General features: G+C 38.6%; 2 protein-coding genes across 5 annotated transcripts in view; one reads left to right on the forward strand and one right to left on the reverse strand.

Annotated features, from left to right (window-relative positions):
- Positions 1-17,500, reverse strand: part of LOC128694212 (uncharacterized) — a 233,316-nt gene that overhangs the window by 158,832 nt on the left and 56,984 nt on the right. The gene's annotated exons all lie outside the window — the stretch shown is intronic.
- The window catches only part of LOC128705363 (uncharacterized), a 77,024-nt gene that overhangs the window by 29,338 nt on the left and 30,186 nt on the right, over positions 1-17,500 (forward strand). For 3 of the 4 annotated variants that reach the window (XM_070093795.1, XM_070093796.1, XM_070093797.1), the window contains 3 exons: positions 8,431-8,600; positions 13,712-13,856; positions 16,909-17,115. In XM_070093795.1, the coding sequence (XP_069949896.1) occupies positions 8,431-8,600; positions 13,712-13,856; positions 16,909-17,115 (522 nt within the window). The remainder of the gene's footprint in view (positions 1-8,430; positions 8,601-13,711; positions 13,857-16,908; positions 17,116-17,500) is intronic. The other variant, XM_070093798.1, reaches the window with a different exon arrangement.

The following is a 17,500-nucleotide window of genomic DNA, read 5'->3' on the forward strand; positions in this document are numbered from 1 at the left end:
AGGTATACAAGTACATGTACAAGGTACACAAGTACATGTACAAGGTACACAAGTACATGTACAAGGTATACAAGTACATGTACAAGGTATACAAGTACATGTACAAGGTACACAAGTACATGTACAAGGTATACAAGTACATGTACAAGGTATACAAGTACATGTACAAGGTATACAAGTACATGTACAAGGTATACAAGTACATGTACAAGGTATACAAGTACATGTACAAGGTACACAAGTACATGTACAAGGTATACAAGTACATGTACAAGGTATACAAGTACATGTACAAGGTATACAAGTACATGTACAAGGTATACAAGTACATGTACAAGGTATACAAGTACATGTACAAGGTATACAAGTACATGTACAAGGTATACAAGTACATGTACAAGGTATACAAGTACATGTACAAGGTATACAAGTACATGTACAAGGTATACAAGTACATGTACAAGGTATACAAGTACATGTACAAGGTATACAAGTACATGTACAAGGTATACAAGTACATGTACAAGGTATACAAGTACATGTACAAGGTATACAAGTACATGTACAAGGTATACAAGTACATGTACAAGGTATACAAGTACATGTACAAGGTATACAAGTACATGTACAAGGTATACAAGTACATGTACAAGGTATACAAGTACATGTACAAGGTATACAAGTACATGTACAAGGTACACAAGTACATGTACAAGGTATACAAGTACATGTACAAGGTATACAAGTACATGTACAAGGTATACAAGTACATGTACAAGGTATACAAGTACATGTACAAGGTATACAAGTACATGTACAAGGTATACAAGTACATGTACAAGGTACACAAGTACATGTACAAGGTACACAAGTACATGTACAAGGTATACAAGTACATGTACAAGGTATACAAGTACATGTACAAGGTATACAAGTACATGTACAAGGTATACAAGTACATGTACAAGGTATACAAGTACATGTACAAGGTATACAAGTACATGTACAAGGTATACAAGTACATGTACAAGGTATACAAGTACATGTACAAGGTATACAAGTACATGTACAAGGTATACAAGTACATGTACAAGGTATACAAGTACATGTACAAGGTATACAAGTACATGTACAAGGTATACAAGTACATGTACAAGGTATACAAGTACATGTACAAGGTATACAAGTACATGTACAAGGTATACAAGTACATGTACAAGGTATACAAGTACATGTACAAGGTATACAAGTACATGTACAAGGTATACAAGTACATGTACAAGGTATACAAGTACATGTACAAGGTATACAAGTACATGTACAAGGTATACAAGTACATGTACAAGGTATACAAGTACATGTACAAGGTATACAAGTACATGTACAAGGTATACAAGTACATGTACAAGGTATACAAGTACATGTACAAGGTATACAAGTACATGTACAAGGTATACAAGTACATGTACAAGGTATACAAGTACATGTACAAGGTATACAAGTACATGTACAAGGTATACAAGTACATGTACAAGGTATACAAGTACATGTACAAGGTATACAAGTACATGTACAAGGTATACAAGTACATGTACAAGGTACACAAGTACATGTACAAGGTACACAAGTACATGTACAAGGTATACAAGTACATGTACAAGGTACACAAGTACATGTACAAGGTATACAAGTACATGTACAAGGTACACAAGTACATGTACAAGGTACACAAGTACATGTACAAGGTATACAAGTACATGTACAAGGTATACAAGTACATGTACAAGGTATACAAGTACATGTACAAGGTATACAAGTACATGTACAAGGTATACAAGTACATGTACAAGGTATACAAGTACATGTACAAGGTATACAAGTACATGTACAAGGTATACAAGTACATGTACAAGGTATACAAGTACATGTACAAGGTACACAAGTACATGTACAAGGTATACAAGTACATGTACAAGGTACACAAGTACATGTACAAGGTACACAAGTACATGTACAAGGTATACAAGTACATGTACAAGGTACACAAGTACATGTACAAGGTATACAAGTACATGTACAAGGTATACAAGTACATGTACAAGGTACACAAGTACATGTACAAGGTACACAAGTACATGTACAAGGTATACAAGTACATGTACAAGGTACACAAGTACATGTACAAGGTATACAAGTACATGTACAAGGTATACAAGTACATGTACAAGGTACACAAGTACATGTACAAGGTATACAAGTACATGTACAAGGTACACAAGTACATGTACAAGGTACACAAGTACATGTACAAGATATACAAGTACATGTACAAGGTATACAAGTACATGTACAAGGTACACAAGTACATGTACAAGGTACACAAGTACATGTACAATATATACAAGTACATGTACAAGATATACAAGTACATGTACAAGGTACACAAGTACATGTACAAGGTATACAAGTACATGTACAAGGTATACAAGTACATGTACAAGGTACACAAGTACATGTACAAGGTACACAAGTACATGTACAAGGTACACAAGTACATGTACAAGGTACACAAGTACATGTACAAGGTACACAAGTACATGTACAAGGTATACAAGCACATGTACAAGGTATACAAGTACATGTACAAGGTATACAAGTACATGTACAAGGTACACAAGTACATGTACAAGGTATACAAGTACATGTACAAGGTACACAAGTACATGTACAAGGTACACAAGTACATGTACAAGGTATACAAGTACATGTACAAGGTATACAAGTATATGTACAAGGTACACAAGTACATGTACAAGGTACACAAGTACATGTACAAGGTATACAAGTACATGTACAAGGTATACAAGTACATGTACAAGGTATACAAGTACATGTACAAGGTATAAAAGTACATGTACAAGATATACAAGTACATGTACAAGGTATACAAGTACATGTACAAGGTATACAAGTACATGTACAAGGTATACAAGTACATGTACAAGGTATACAAGTACATGTACAAGGTACACAAATATATGTACAAGGTATACAAGTACATGTACAAGGTATAAAAGTACATGTACAAGGTATACAAGTACATGTACAAGGTATACAAGTACATGTACAAGGTATACAAGTACATGTACAAGGTATACAAGTACATGTACAAGGTACACAAGTACATGTACAAGGTACACAAGTACATGTACAAGGTGTACAAGCACATGTACAAGGTATACAAGTACATGTACAAGGTAAACAAGTACATGTACAAGGTACACAAGTACATGTACAAGGTATGCAAGTACATGTACAAGGTACACAAGTACATGTACAAGGTACACATGTACATGTACAAGTTATACAAGTACATGTACAAGGTATACAAGTATATGTACAAGGTACACAAGTACATGTACAAGGTACACAAGTACATGTACAAGGTACACAAGTACATGAACAAGGTATACAAGTACATGTACAAGGTATACAAGTACATGTACAAGGTATACAAGTACATGTACAAGGTATACAAGTACATGTACAAGGTACACAAGTACATGTACAAGGTATACAAGTACATGTACAAGGTACGCAAGTACATGTACAAGATATACAAGTACATGTACAAGGTATACAAGTACATGTACAAGGTATACAAGTACATGTACAAGGTATACAAGTACATGTACAAGATATACAAGTACATGTACAAGGTATACAAGTACATGTACAAGGTATACAAGTACATGTACAAGATATACAAGTACAAGTACAAGGTATACAAGTACATGTACAAGGTATACAAGTACATGTACAAGGTATACAAGTACATGTACAAGGTACACAAGTACGTGTACAAGATATACAAGTACATGTACAAGATATACAAGTACATGTACAAGGTATACAAGTACATGTACAAGGTATACAAGTACATGTACAAGTTATACAAGTACATGTTCAAGGTATACAAGTACATGTACAAGGTATACAAGTACATGTACAAGGTACACAAGTACATGTACAAGGTATACAAGTACATGTACAAGGTACACAAGTACATGTACAGAGTACACAAGTACATGTACAAGGTATACAAGTACATGTACAAGGTATACAAGTACATGTACAAGGTATACAAGTACATGTACAAGGTATACAAGTACATGTACAAGGTACACAAGTACATGTACAAGGTACACAAGTACATGTACAAGGTACACAAGTACATGTACAAGGTACACAAGTACATGTACAAGGTACACAAGTACATATACAAGGTATACAAGCACATGTACAAGGTATACAAGTACATCTACAAGGTATACAAGTACATGTACAAGGTACACAAGTACATGTACAAGGTATACAAGTACATGTACAAGGTACACAAGTACATGTACAAGGTACACAAGTACATGTACAAGGTATACAAGTACATGTACAAGGTATACAAGTATATGTACAAGGTACACAAGTACATGTAAAGGCACACAAGTACATGTACAAGGTATACAAGTACATGTACAAAGTATACAAGTACATGTACAAGGTATACAAGTACATGTACAAGGTATACAAGTACATGTACAAGATATACAAGTACATGTACAAGGTATACAAGTACATGTACAAGGTATACAAGTACATGTACAAGGTATACAAGTACATGTACAAGGTACACAAGTACATGTACAAGGTACACAAATATATGTACAAGGTATACAAGTACATGTACAAGGTATAAAAGTACATGTACAAGGTATACAAGTACATGTACAAGGTATACAAGTACATGTACAAGGTATACAAGTACATGTACAAGGTATACAAGTACATGTACAAGGTACACAAGTACATGTACAAGGTACACAAGTACATGTACAAGGTATACAAGCACATGTACAAGGTATACAAGTACATGTACAAGGTAAACAAGTACATGTACAAGGTACACAAGTACATGTACAAGGTATACAAGTACATGTACAAGGTACACAAGTACATGTACAAGGTACACATGTACATGTACAAGTTATACAAGTACATGTTCAAGGTATACAAGTATATGTACAAGGTACACAAGTACATGTACAAGGTACACAAGTACATGTACAAGGTACACAAGTACATGAACAAGGTATACAAGTACATGTACAAGGTATACAAGTGCATGTACAAGGTATACAAGTACATGTACAAGGTATACAAGTACATGTACAAGGTACACAAGTACATGTACAAGGTATACAAGTACATGTACAAGGTACACAAATACATGTACAAGATATACAAGTACATGTACAAGGTATACAAGTACATGTACAAGGTATACAAGTACATGTACAAGGTATACAAGTACATGTACAAGATATACAAGTACATGTACAAGGTATACAAATACATGTACAAGTTATACAAGTACATGTACAAGATATACAAGTACATGTACAAGGTATACAAGTACATGTACAAGGTATACAAGTACATGTACAAGGTATAGAAGTACATGTACAAGGTACACAAGTACATGTACAAGATATACAAGTACATGTACAAGATATACAAGTACATGTACAAGGTATACAAGTACATGTACAAGGTATACAAGTACATGTACAAGTTATACAAGTACATGTACAAGGTATACAAGTACATGTACAAGGTATACAAGTACATGTACAAGGTACACAAGTACATGTACAAGGTATACAAGTACATGCACAAGGTATACAAGTACATGTACAAGGCATACAAGTACATGTACAAGGTATACAAGTACATGTTCAAGGTACACAAGTACATGTACAAGGTATACAAGTACATGTACAAGGTACACAAGTACATGTACAAGGTATACAAGTACATGTACAAGGTATACAAGTACATGTACAAGGTACACAAGTACATGTACAAGATATACAAGTACATGTACAAGATATACAAGTACATGCACAAGATATACAAGTACATGTACAAGGTATACAAGTACATGTACAAGGTATACAAGTACATGTACAAGATATACAAGTACATGTACAAGGTACACAAGTACATGTACAAGGTACACAAGTACATGTACAAGTTATACAAGTACATGTACGAGGTATACAAGTACATGTACAAGGTATACAAGTACATGTACAAGGTATACAAGTACATGTACAAGGTGTACAAGTACATGTACAAGGTATACAAGTACATGTACAAGGTATACAAGTACATGTACAAGGTATACAAGTACATGTACAAGGTGTACAAGTACATGTACAAGGTATACAAGTACATGTACAAGGTGTACAAGTACATGTACAAGGTACACAAGTACATGTACAAGTTATACAAGTACATGTACAAGGTATACAAGTACATGTACAAGGTATACAAGTACATGTACAAGGTGTACAAGTACATGTACAAGGTGTACAATTACATGTACAAGGTATACAAGTACATGTACAAGGTGTACAAGTACATGTACAAGGTATACAAGTACATGTACAAGGTATACAAGTACATGTACAAGGTGTACAAGTACATGTACAAGGTATGCAAGTACATGTACAAGGTGTACAAGTACATGTACAAGGTATACAAGTACATGTACAAGGTATACAAGTACATGTACAAGGTATACAAGTACATGTACAAGGTATACAAGTACATGTACAAGGTATACAAGTACATGTACAAGGTGTACAAGTACATGTACAAGGCATACAAGGTATAATATTGTTGCAGTAATAACACCAGGAGGCAGCTCTGATGAAAACTCACACTCACACGTGCTTTTAAATCTCTGCACAAAATTCAATTTAAACCAGCAAATAATAGAGCCTACTAGACTGGAGAATACACTAGACCTCATCTTCACTAACAATGATGATCTGATAAGAAATGTCACCATATCAAAAACAATATACTCAGATCACAACATAATCGAGGTTGAGGTGGCCCGGTGGCCTGGTGGCTAAAGCTCCCGCTTCACACACGGAGGGCCCGGGTTCGATTCCCGGCGGGTGGAGACATTTCGACACGTTTCCTTACACCTATTGTCCTGTTCACCTAGCAGCAAATAGGTACCTGGGTGTTAGTCGACTGGTGTGGGTCGCATCCTGGGGGACAAGATTTAAGGACCACAATGGAAATAAGTTAGACAGTCCTCGATGACGCACTGACTTTCTTGGGTTATCCTGGGTGGCTAACCCTCCGGGGTTAAAAATCCAAACGAAATCTTATCTTATCTTTATCTGACATGTATGCGTGGAGCCCCAGACCGACATAATGAGACTAGTCACGAGGGAGCATTCACCAAATTCAACTTCAATAACAAAAACATAAAGTGGGACCAAGTAAACCAAGTCCTAACCGATATAAGCTGGGAAGATATACTAAGCAACACAGACCCCAACTTATGCCTAGAACAGATTAACTCGGTGGCACTCGATGTATGCACAAGGCTTATTCCTCTAAGAAAAAGGAGGAGTAGATGTAAAATAGAAAGAGACAGGCGCTCCCTTTACAGGCGACGGAAAAGAATAACAGAGCGGCTAAAAGAGGTCAATATATCTGAAATGCGTAGGGAGACACTGGTCAGAGAAATAGCAAGCATCGAACTCAAGCTAAAGGAATCTTATAGGAGTCAGGAATCGCGGGAAGAACTAAAAGCCATAAATGAAATCGAAAGAAACCCAAAGTATTTCTTCTCCTATGCCAAATCAAAATCGAGAACAACGTCCAGTATTGGGCCTCTACTTAAACAAGATGGGTCCTACACAGATGACAGCAAGGAAATGAGTGAGCTACTCAAGTCCCAATATGACTCAGTTTTTAGCAAGCCGCTAACCAGACTGTGAGTCGAAGATCAAAATGAATTTTTTATGAGAGAGCCACAAAATTTGATTAACACAAGCCTATCCGATGTTATCCTGACGCCAAATGACTTCGAACACTTCCAATGTTTTTACCCTCGCTGGGAATCGAACCCGGACCCTTACCGTGTGAAACCGCCATGCCACGGGGCACCGTAAAGACAACATTTTGTCTGGATTTTTAACCTTGGCGGGTTAGCCACCCAGGATAACCCAAGAAAGGCAGCATGTCATCCAGGACTGTCTTATTTTCAATGGGTTCCTCAATCTTGTCCCCCAGGATGCGACCCACATCAGTCTACTAACACCCAGGTACCTACTTGCTAGGTGAACAGGATAACAGACGTAAGGAAACACGCCCAATACTTCCACAGTTGCCGGGAATCGAACCCAGATCCTCAGGGTGTGAAGCGAGAGCTTTGCCAGCCAGGCCACGGGGCCGCTTTACATTATATAGATTTTTGACCACTAATTGATGTAATACACAGAGTAGGTGGTGATTATGGTGAGTAGGGAAGACAGAAGTGTTAGTAAGTACTTTATCCTGGTACAGGAAAGATCTGCAGGAGTTCCAGGGTTGTCTTACTGATGTCGGAGTGGAATATCTACCTGGTGATCTGAAGTACCTCTCCTTGTCTGTGTTGAGTGAGGATCATGCTCGCTGTCTCCTGCCACAGCTCAAACAAACTGTGACCTCCACACTAACTGAACTTCAAGATCTCAGTGAGTATACCACTGTGTTCTACGCTACTTTGTGGTTACAAGAGCTTGATGCGAAAGCCACTAGGATGATATTAATCAAAGGTGATATGCTTGGTACAATGCGTACCCTGAGATCTTTCCTAATTGTGTTAGCTTCTGGTAGTAGTTAGTATTGTTAGTGCTGCTACTGTGTGGGTGTACTCACCTAATTGTGGTTGCAGGGATCGAGTCACAGCTCTTGTGTGTGTGTGTGTGTGTGTGTGTGTGTGTGTGAGGACGTTACTTTAGGTTAAGTAAAGTTTGTGAAGCAATGGGACGAGATACATGATGTTGGTGAGATGTTCATCATGGTACTGTGATGTTCATCATGGTATTGTGATGTTCATCATGGTACTGTGATGTTCATCATGGTACTGTGATGTTCATCATGGTATTGTGATGTTCATCATGGTACTGTGATGTTCATTATGGTACTGTGATGTTCATCATGGTACTGTGATGTTCATCATGGTACTGTGATGTTCATCATGGTACTGTGATGTTCATCATGGTACTGTGATGTTCATCATGGTACTGTGATGTTCATTATGGTATTGTAATGTTCATCATGGTATTGTGATGTTCATTATGGTATTGTGATGTTCATCATGGTACTGTGATGTTCATCATGGTACTGTGATGTTCATCATGGTACTGTGATGTTCATTATGGTACTGTGATGTTCATCATGGTACTGTGATGTTCATTATGGTACTGTGATGTTCATCATGGTACTGTGATGTTCATCATGGTATTGTAATGTTCATCATGGTATTGTGATGTTCATTATGGTATTGTGATGTTCATCATGGTATTGTGATGTTCATCATGGTACTGTGATGTTCATCATGGTACTGTGATGTTCATTATGGTACTGTGATGTTCATCATGGTACTGTGATGTTCATCATGGTATTGTAATGTTCATCATGGTATTGTGATGTTCATCATGGTATTGTGATGTTCATCATGGTACTGTGATGTTCATTATGGTACTGTGATGTTCATCATGGTACTGTGATGTTCATTATGGTACTGTGATGTTCATCATGGTACTGTGATGTTCATCATGGTATTGTGATGTTCATTATGGTATTGTGATGTTCATCATGGTACTGTGATGTTCATCATGGTATTGTGATGTTCATCATGGTACTGTGATGTTCATCATGGTACTGTGATGTTCATTATGTTATTGTAATGTTCATCATGGTATTGTGATGTTCATTATGGTATTGTGATGTTCATTATGGTAATGTGATGTTCATCATGGTATTGTGATGTTCATTATGGTATTGTGATGTTCATTATGGTAATGTGATGTTCATCATGGTATTGTGATGTTCATCATGGTATTGTGATGTTCATTATGGTACTGTGATGTTCATCATGGTACTGTGATGTTCATCATGGTATTGTGATGTTCATTATGGTATTGTGATGTTCATCATGGTACTGTGATGTTCATCATGGTACTGTGATGTTCATCATGGTACTGTGATGTTCATCATGGTATTGTGATGTTCATCATGGTACTGTGATGTTCATCATGGTACTGTGATGTTCATCATGGTATTGTGATGTTCATCATGGTACTGTGATGTTCATCATGGTACTGTGATGTTCATCATGGTACTGTGATGTTCATCATCGTATTGTGATGTTCATCATGGTACTGTGATGTTCATCATGGTACTGGGGTGTTCATCATGGTATTGTGATGTTCATCATGGTACTGTGATGTTCATCATGGTACTGTGATGTTCATTATGGTATTGTGATGTTCATCATGGTATTGTAATGTTCATTATGGTACTGTGATGTTCATTATGGTATTGTGATGTTCATCATGGTATTGTGATGTTCATTATGGTACTGTGATGTTCATTATGGTACTATGATGTTCATTATGGTACTATGATGTTCATTATGGTACTGTGATGTTCATCATGGTATTGTGATGTTCATCATGGTATTGTAATGTTCATTGTGGTACTGTGATGTTCATCATGGTACTATGATGTTCATCATGGTATTGTGATGTTCATTATGGTACTGTGATGTTCATCATGGTACTGTGATGTTCATTATGGTACTGTGATGTTCATCATGGTATTGAAATGTTCATCATGGTATTAAAATGTTCATCATGGTATTGGAATGTTCATCATGGTACTGTGATGTTCATCATGGTACTGCGATGCTCATCATGGTACTGTGATGTTCATCATGGTACTGTGATGTTCATCATGGTACTCTGATGTTCATCATGGTACTGTAATATTCATCATGGTACTGTGATGTTCATCATGGTACTGTGATGTTCATCATGGTACTGTGATGTTCATCATGGTACTCTGATGTTCATCATGGTACTGTAATATTCATCATGGTACTGTGATGTTCATCACCATACTGTGATGTTCATCATGGTACTGTGATGTTCATCATGGTACTGTAATATTCATCATCATACTGTGATGTTCATCATGGTATTGTAATATTCATCATGGTACTGTGATGTTCATCATGGTACTCTGATATTCATCATGGTACTGTAATATTCATCATGGTACTCTGATGTTCATCATGGTACTGTAATATTCATCATGGTACTGTGATGTTCTTCATGGTACTCTGATGTTCATCATGGTACTGTAATATTCATCATGGTACTGTGATGTTCATCATGGTACTCTGATATTCATCATGGCACTGTAATATTCATCATGGTACTCTGATGTTCATCATGGTACTGTAATATTCATCATGGTACTCTGATGTTCATCATGGTACTGTAATATTCATCATGGTACTGTGATGTTCATCATGGTACTCTGATGTTCATCATGGTACTGTAATATTCATCATGGTACTGTGATGTTCATCGTTTTACTGTAATATTCATCATGGTACTGTGATGTTCATCGTGGTACTGTAATATTCGTCATGGTACTCTGATGTTCATCATGGTACTGTAATATTCATCATGGTACTGTGATGTTCATCATGGTACTCTGATGTTCATCATGGTACTGTAATATTCATCATGGTACTGTGATGTTCATCGTGGTACTGTAATATTCATCATGGTACTGTGATGTTCATCGTGGTACTGTAATATTCATCATGATACTATGATGTTCATCATGGTACTGTAATATTCATCATGGTACTGTGATGTTCATCATGGTACTGTGATGTTCATCATGGTCCTGTAATCAAATCAAATCAAATCAAGTTTATTCTCTATAAGGGTTACAATGTGGGGTTTACAGGTTTTGGGTATTGTGTGGTTTGCATGTTATAAAATACTAATTACAGAGGGGGCCGCTAGGACACCTAGCATGGCTAGGCATTTCCAGCAGACTTAGATTAATTCTTAACATTAAATTCTTACAGATTATGGTATTAAGGCTAAGTGACTACATCATAATTTGTGAGTTTAGCAATGTGAATGTTTTTGTTTTGGCACAATACAAAGTGTCTATATTGGAGTATCATAGACAAACTTATGACTAGTTAGGATTTATTATTTTAAGATTAAAATTAGTATTTCTGGGTTTATAGTCAGTGGGTGAGTGAATGTAATTGTGAACCACCAGGTGGTTATCATGTAGTTAGTTGTCGGGGTGGATCAGGGAGATAAGATGTTTTCTAACTGTAGTTTTGAAAGTGATGAGTGTGTCTGCAGTTCTAGAGTTTTCAGGTAGGGTGTTCCAGATTTTAGGTCCTTTGAAATACATTGAATTTTTGTAAAGGTTTAGTCGGACACGGGGAATGTCATAGAGATGTTTGTGTCTGGTGTTATGCCTGTGGATCCTGTCACAACTATCAAGAAAGCGTTTTAGGTCAAGGTTAATATTGGAATTTAAGGTCCTGTAGTTATAGATTGCACAGTAGTAAGTGTGGATGTTCTGAACAGGGAGTAAGTTTAGATCTATGAAGAGTGGGGGGGGGGGTGTTGCCAGTGATGAGATTTAGTGATTATTCTTACTGCAGCTTTTTGTTGGGTTATTATTGGCTTTAGGTGTGTTGCTGCAGTTGATCCCCAAGCACAGATAGCATAGGTGAGGTATGGATATATAAGTGGATGGTATAGTGTGAGAAGGGCATTTTGCGGCACGTAGTATCGTATCTTGGAGACGATCCCCACCGTTTTGGATACTTTTTTTGTTATGTGTTGGATATGGGTGCTGAAATTTAGGTTGTTGTCGAGGTATAGGCCAAGGAATTTGCCCTCGTTATGTCTGGCAATTAGAGTGTTCTCGATCTTAATGTTAAGTTGCGCAACACCTGGTCTGCTACCAAACATAATATAGTAGGTTTTGTCAGCGTTAAGTGTAAGTTTATTGACTGTCATCCAAGTCGATATTTTGAGTAGCTCCTCGTTAACAACGGTGTTGAGGGTGGCAAGATTAGGGTGAGAGATGACATAAGTCGTGTCGTCAGCAAAGAGAATGAGTTTCAGGTGTTGGGATATGTTTGGAAGATCATTGATGTAAATGAGGAAGAGCAGGGGACCAAGGACACTTCCCTGGGGAACTCCAGTATCAAGTGGCCGTATTGATGAGGTTGTGTCTTTAATGGTGACATACTGATACCTATTAGAAAGGTAGGATTTGAAATATACAAGCGCATGGCCTCTTATACCATAATGGTCAAGTTTGTGGAGTAGGATGTCGTGGTCTACTGTGTCAAACGCTTTTCTTAGATCAATAAAAATTCCTAGTGGATATTTCTTATTTTCCAATGCTGTGTAAAGCAGATCTAGCATTTTTATAATTGCATCATCAGTGCTTTTATTTTTCCTGAATCCAAATTGGCAGGGGTTGAGAATGTTTTGTGTTCATCATGGTACTGTAATGTTCATCATTGTACTGTAATGTTCATCATGGTACTGTAATGTTCATCTTGGTACTGTGATGTTGATCATGGTACTGTGATGCTCATCATGGTACTGTAATGTTCATCATGGTCCTGTGATGTTGGTGTAATGTTAGAGTGATGTTCATGACACTGAGACGTTCATGGTGGTGGTGAGTGTGATGAGAAACATGAGGTGTGTGGTGACAGTAGTGTGCTTCACTACAGGAGTGAGGATGCCAGAGGCAGTGCCTGTGGATGCACTCATGGCACTGTCCACCATGAGAAGACTAGCGTTGGTGCTGACTGGCGTGTGTGATGCCAGTGTGACTGACGCCAGTAACTTGGTCCTGAAGCTACAACCAGCAGAAGGGTGAGTGCCTACACCCTTTTTAGTATGTCAACCACTGGTATGTGGGTATCAGTGTTGGGATCTTGATCCAGTGAATTGGTATTAACATAAGTTTCCTTTGGATCAAATTTGGATATTAGAGCCAGCAAATAAAACCCCTTTAAATTCCAAAAATACATTTGTCTTTGCAAACATACAAGGTCTAAAGCCGTCAAAAAGTACAAAATTCCTTACATCAAGGGACTGCTCACCTAGTCAAATGCAATGTTTGCAACATTCACAGAGACCCACATAAAGGATCATTATGACAACGAAATATGGATCCCAGGTTATAACCTATTCCGATGCGACAGACTAAGCAGGCAACAAGGGGATGTTGGCCTGTATGTCACAGAGTCGCTCATTTGCACAGAACTACTAAACACTTCAAATGATGTAGTTGAAGTTTTGGTGGTAAAGATCGAAAACCAAAACCTTGTCATTGTGGTAGTATACAAGCCTCCAGATGCAACTTTCCAGCAATTCCAGGAGCAACTTGAGAAAATTGACCACTGGAAAATCTCCCAACTCCTGCCCCAAACATCTTACTACTAGATTTCAACCTGAGACACCTAAAATGGAGGAGCATAGCCAACAATGTTTTAGCAGTGATCACCCGGGAGGCAGCTCAGATGAAAATTCACACACACACGAACTATTTAATCTCTGCAACAGATTCACCTTAAACCAGCAAATAGTAGAGCCTACAGGACTAGAAAATACGCTGGACCTCATCTTCACTAACAATGATGATCTGACACGTAATGTAACTGTATCCAAGACAGTCAACTCAGATTACAACATAACAGAGGTACAGACATGTGTGCACAGGGCTCCGGACCAGCAAAATGTGAGCAGTCATGAAGGTCTCTTCACGAAATTCAATTTCAATAACAAAAACATACATTAGAATCAAGTAAACCATGTCCTAAATGAAGCAAGCTGAGATATCCTAAACAACACGGATCCGAACATTTGCCTTGAAACAATGAATTCTGTGGTTCTTGAGATCTGCTCAAGACACATTCCATTAAGAAAAAGAAAGAGAAGATGTAAACTAGAAACAGAGAGACGTTCCCTATACAGACGAAGGCAAAGAGTCACAGAGCTGCTGAGTGAGGTCAATACATCTGAAATACGAAGAGAGGCACTAGTCAATGAAATTGCAAATATCAAACTTAAGCTGAAGGAATCTTATAGGAGACAAAAATCACAGGAAGAACTAAAAGCCAAAAAGAAAATTGAAAAAAAAAAATACTTCTTCTCTTATGCCATATCTAAGGGAAAAACAACATCCAGTATTGGGCCCCTGCTTAGGTGGGATGGGACATACACAGATGACAGCCAAGAAATGAGTGAGATACTAAAGTCCCAATATGACTCAGTGTTCAGCGAGCCACTGCCCACTCTAAAGGATTCCAAAGGAATCCTTTATGAACGAAACCCAAAATTTGGTCAACCCAAAACTCTCGGATATTATTCTACCTCCACAAGATTTTGAAGAGGCAATTAACGACATGCCCATGCACTCTGCCCCAGGCCCAGACTCGTGGAACTCCGTGTTCATCAAGAACCACAAGAAGTCTCTATCCCGTGCCTTCAGCATTTTATGGAGAGGGAGCATGGACACGAGGGTCATCCCACACACTAAAAACAACAGACATAGCCCCACTCCACAAAGGTGGCAATAAAGCAAGTGCAAAGAACTACAGACCGATAGCACTAACATCCCATATCATAAAAATTTATGAGAGGGTTCTAAGAAGCAAGATAGCCAGCCACCTAGATACCCATCAATTACACAACCCAGGACAACACGGGTTTAGAGCAGGTTGCTCCTGCCTGTCCCAGCTACTGGACCACTATGACAAGGTCCTGGATGCTGTAGAGGATAAACAAAATACAGACGTAGTTTACCTGGAGTTTACCTGGAGAGGGCTTTGGGGATCAACGCCTCTGCGGCCCGGTCTGAGACCAGGCCTCATGGTGGATTAGGGTCTGATCAACTAGGCTGTTACTGCTGGCCGCATGCAAGCTGACATACAAACCACAGCCCAGTTGGTCAGGTACTGAGTTTAGGTGCCTGTCCAGTGCCTATTGAAGACAGCCAGGGGACTATTGGTAATCCCCTTTATGTATGCTGGAAGGCAATTGATCAGTCTTGGGCCCCGGACGTTTACTGAGCTGTCTCTCAGTGTACTCGTGGCACCTCTGCTTTTCATCGGGGGAATGTTGCATCTCCTGCCGAGTCTATTGCTTTCATAGAGAGTGATTTTCGTGTGCAAGTTTGGTACCAATCCCTCCAGGACCTTCCAAGTGTACATTATCATGTATCTCTCTCGCCTGTGTTCCAGGGAATACAGATCAAGGACCTTCAACTGTTCACAGTAGTTTAGGTGCCTTATGGCACTTATGTGTGCCATGACGTGACTGGAACAATACACAAATAACCCACACAAGGAGAAAGAGAGAGAGACAGAGAGATAGAACTTACGATGATGTTTGGGTCTGACTTGGACCATTTACAAAGTCACACTAACACACGAGAGAGAGGGAGCCAGTATATATAGGTGAGGGGGGACAGGGATAGGGCCAAGAGATGAAGGAAAAGTAGCAGTGGTATGGCTGGTAGTGGAAGTAGTAGTAGAATAGAGGTAGTAGTAAGTTGTGCCAATAAACTACTTTTTACTACCACTGTTACTTCTACTACGACTACTTCCACGACCACCTTTACCACTGCCACTACTTCTTTTTCTTCCTCTCTTGGTTCCGTCCCTCTCCCTCCTGCCTATATATATATATACTGGTTCCCTCACTCTTATGTGTTAGTGTGACTTTGTAAATGGTCCAAGTCAGACCAAAACGTTGTCGTAAGCTTTTCTCTCCTTGTGTGGATTATTTGCGTATCATAGTCTTGAATTACAGATGTATAGGAGGTGTGGGGCACAGGTAACTACAGCTGTGTAGGTGTAGCAGATAACCACAAGTATACAGTGTGGAACACTGGTAACCACACCTGTGTTCTCATCAACAGGTACACGGAGATTGAATTCGAGTCCAGCAGTTTAACATTATTTGGCATCAAAGACATGATCGGCAACCTGAATAACCGAAACGTCCTGATACAAGAAAGGTTAACAATTCAAACGAGCGTTACCATTTCACGGCAAGACGAGCTCGACCTGAGGTCCAAAGCTAAAGCAACTTTATTCAAGACAAACTGCGCATGTACCTTATCTATGTGAGTCTCACTGTTGTGCATAATTATGTATTATGTGGTATTAGGTTGGTAGACAACAACCACACAGGGAGGTACTACCATCCTGTGGTAGTAGGTTGGTAGACAACAACCACACAGGGAGGTACTACCATCCTGTGGTAGTAGGTTGGTAGACAACAACCACACAGGGAGGTACTACCATCCTGTGGTAGTAGGTTGGTAGACAACAACCACACAGGGAGGTACTACCATCCTGTGGTAGTAGGTTGGTAGACAACAACCACCCAGGGAGGTACTACCATCCTGTGGTAGTAGGTTGGTAGACAACAACCACCCAGGGAGGTACTACCATCCTGTGGTAGTAGGTTGGTAGACAACAACCACACAGGGAGGTACTACCATCCTG

This window comes from Cherax quadricarinatus, chromosome 43 (genome assembly GCF_038502225.1).
Source record: "Cherax quadricarinatus isolate ZL_2023a chromosome 43, ASM3850222v1, whole genome shotgun sequence".
Lineage (NCBI taxonomy): Eukaryota > Metazoa > Arthropoda > Malacostraca > Decapoda > Parastacidae > Cherax > Cherax quadricarinatus.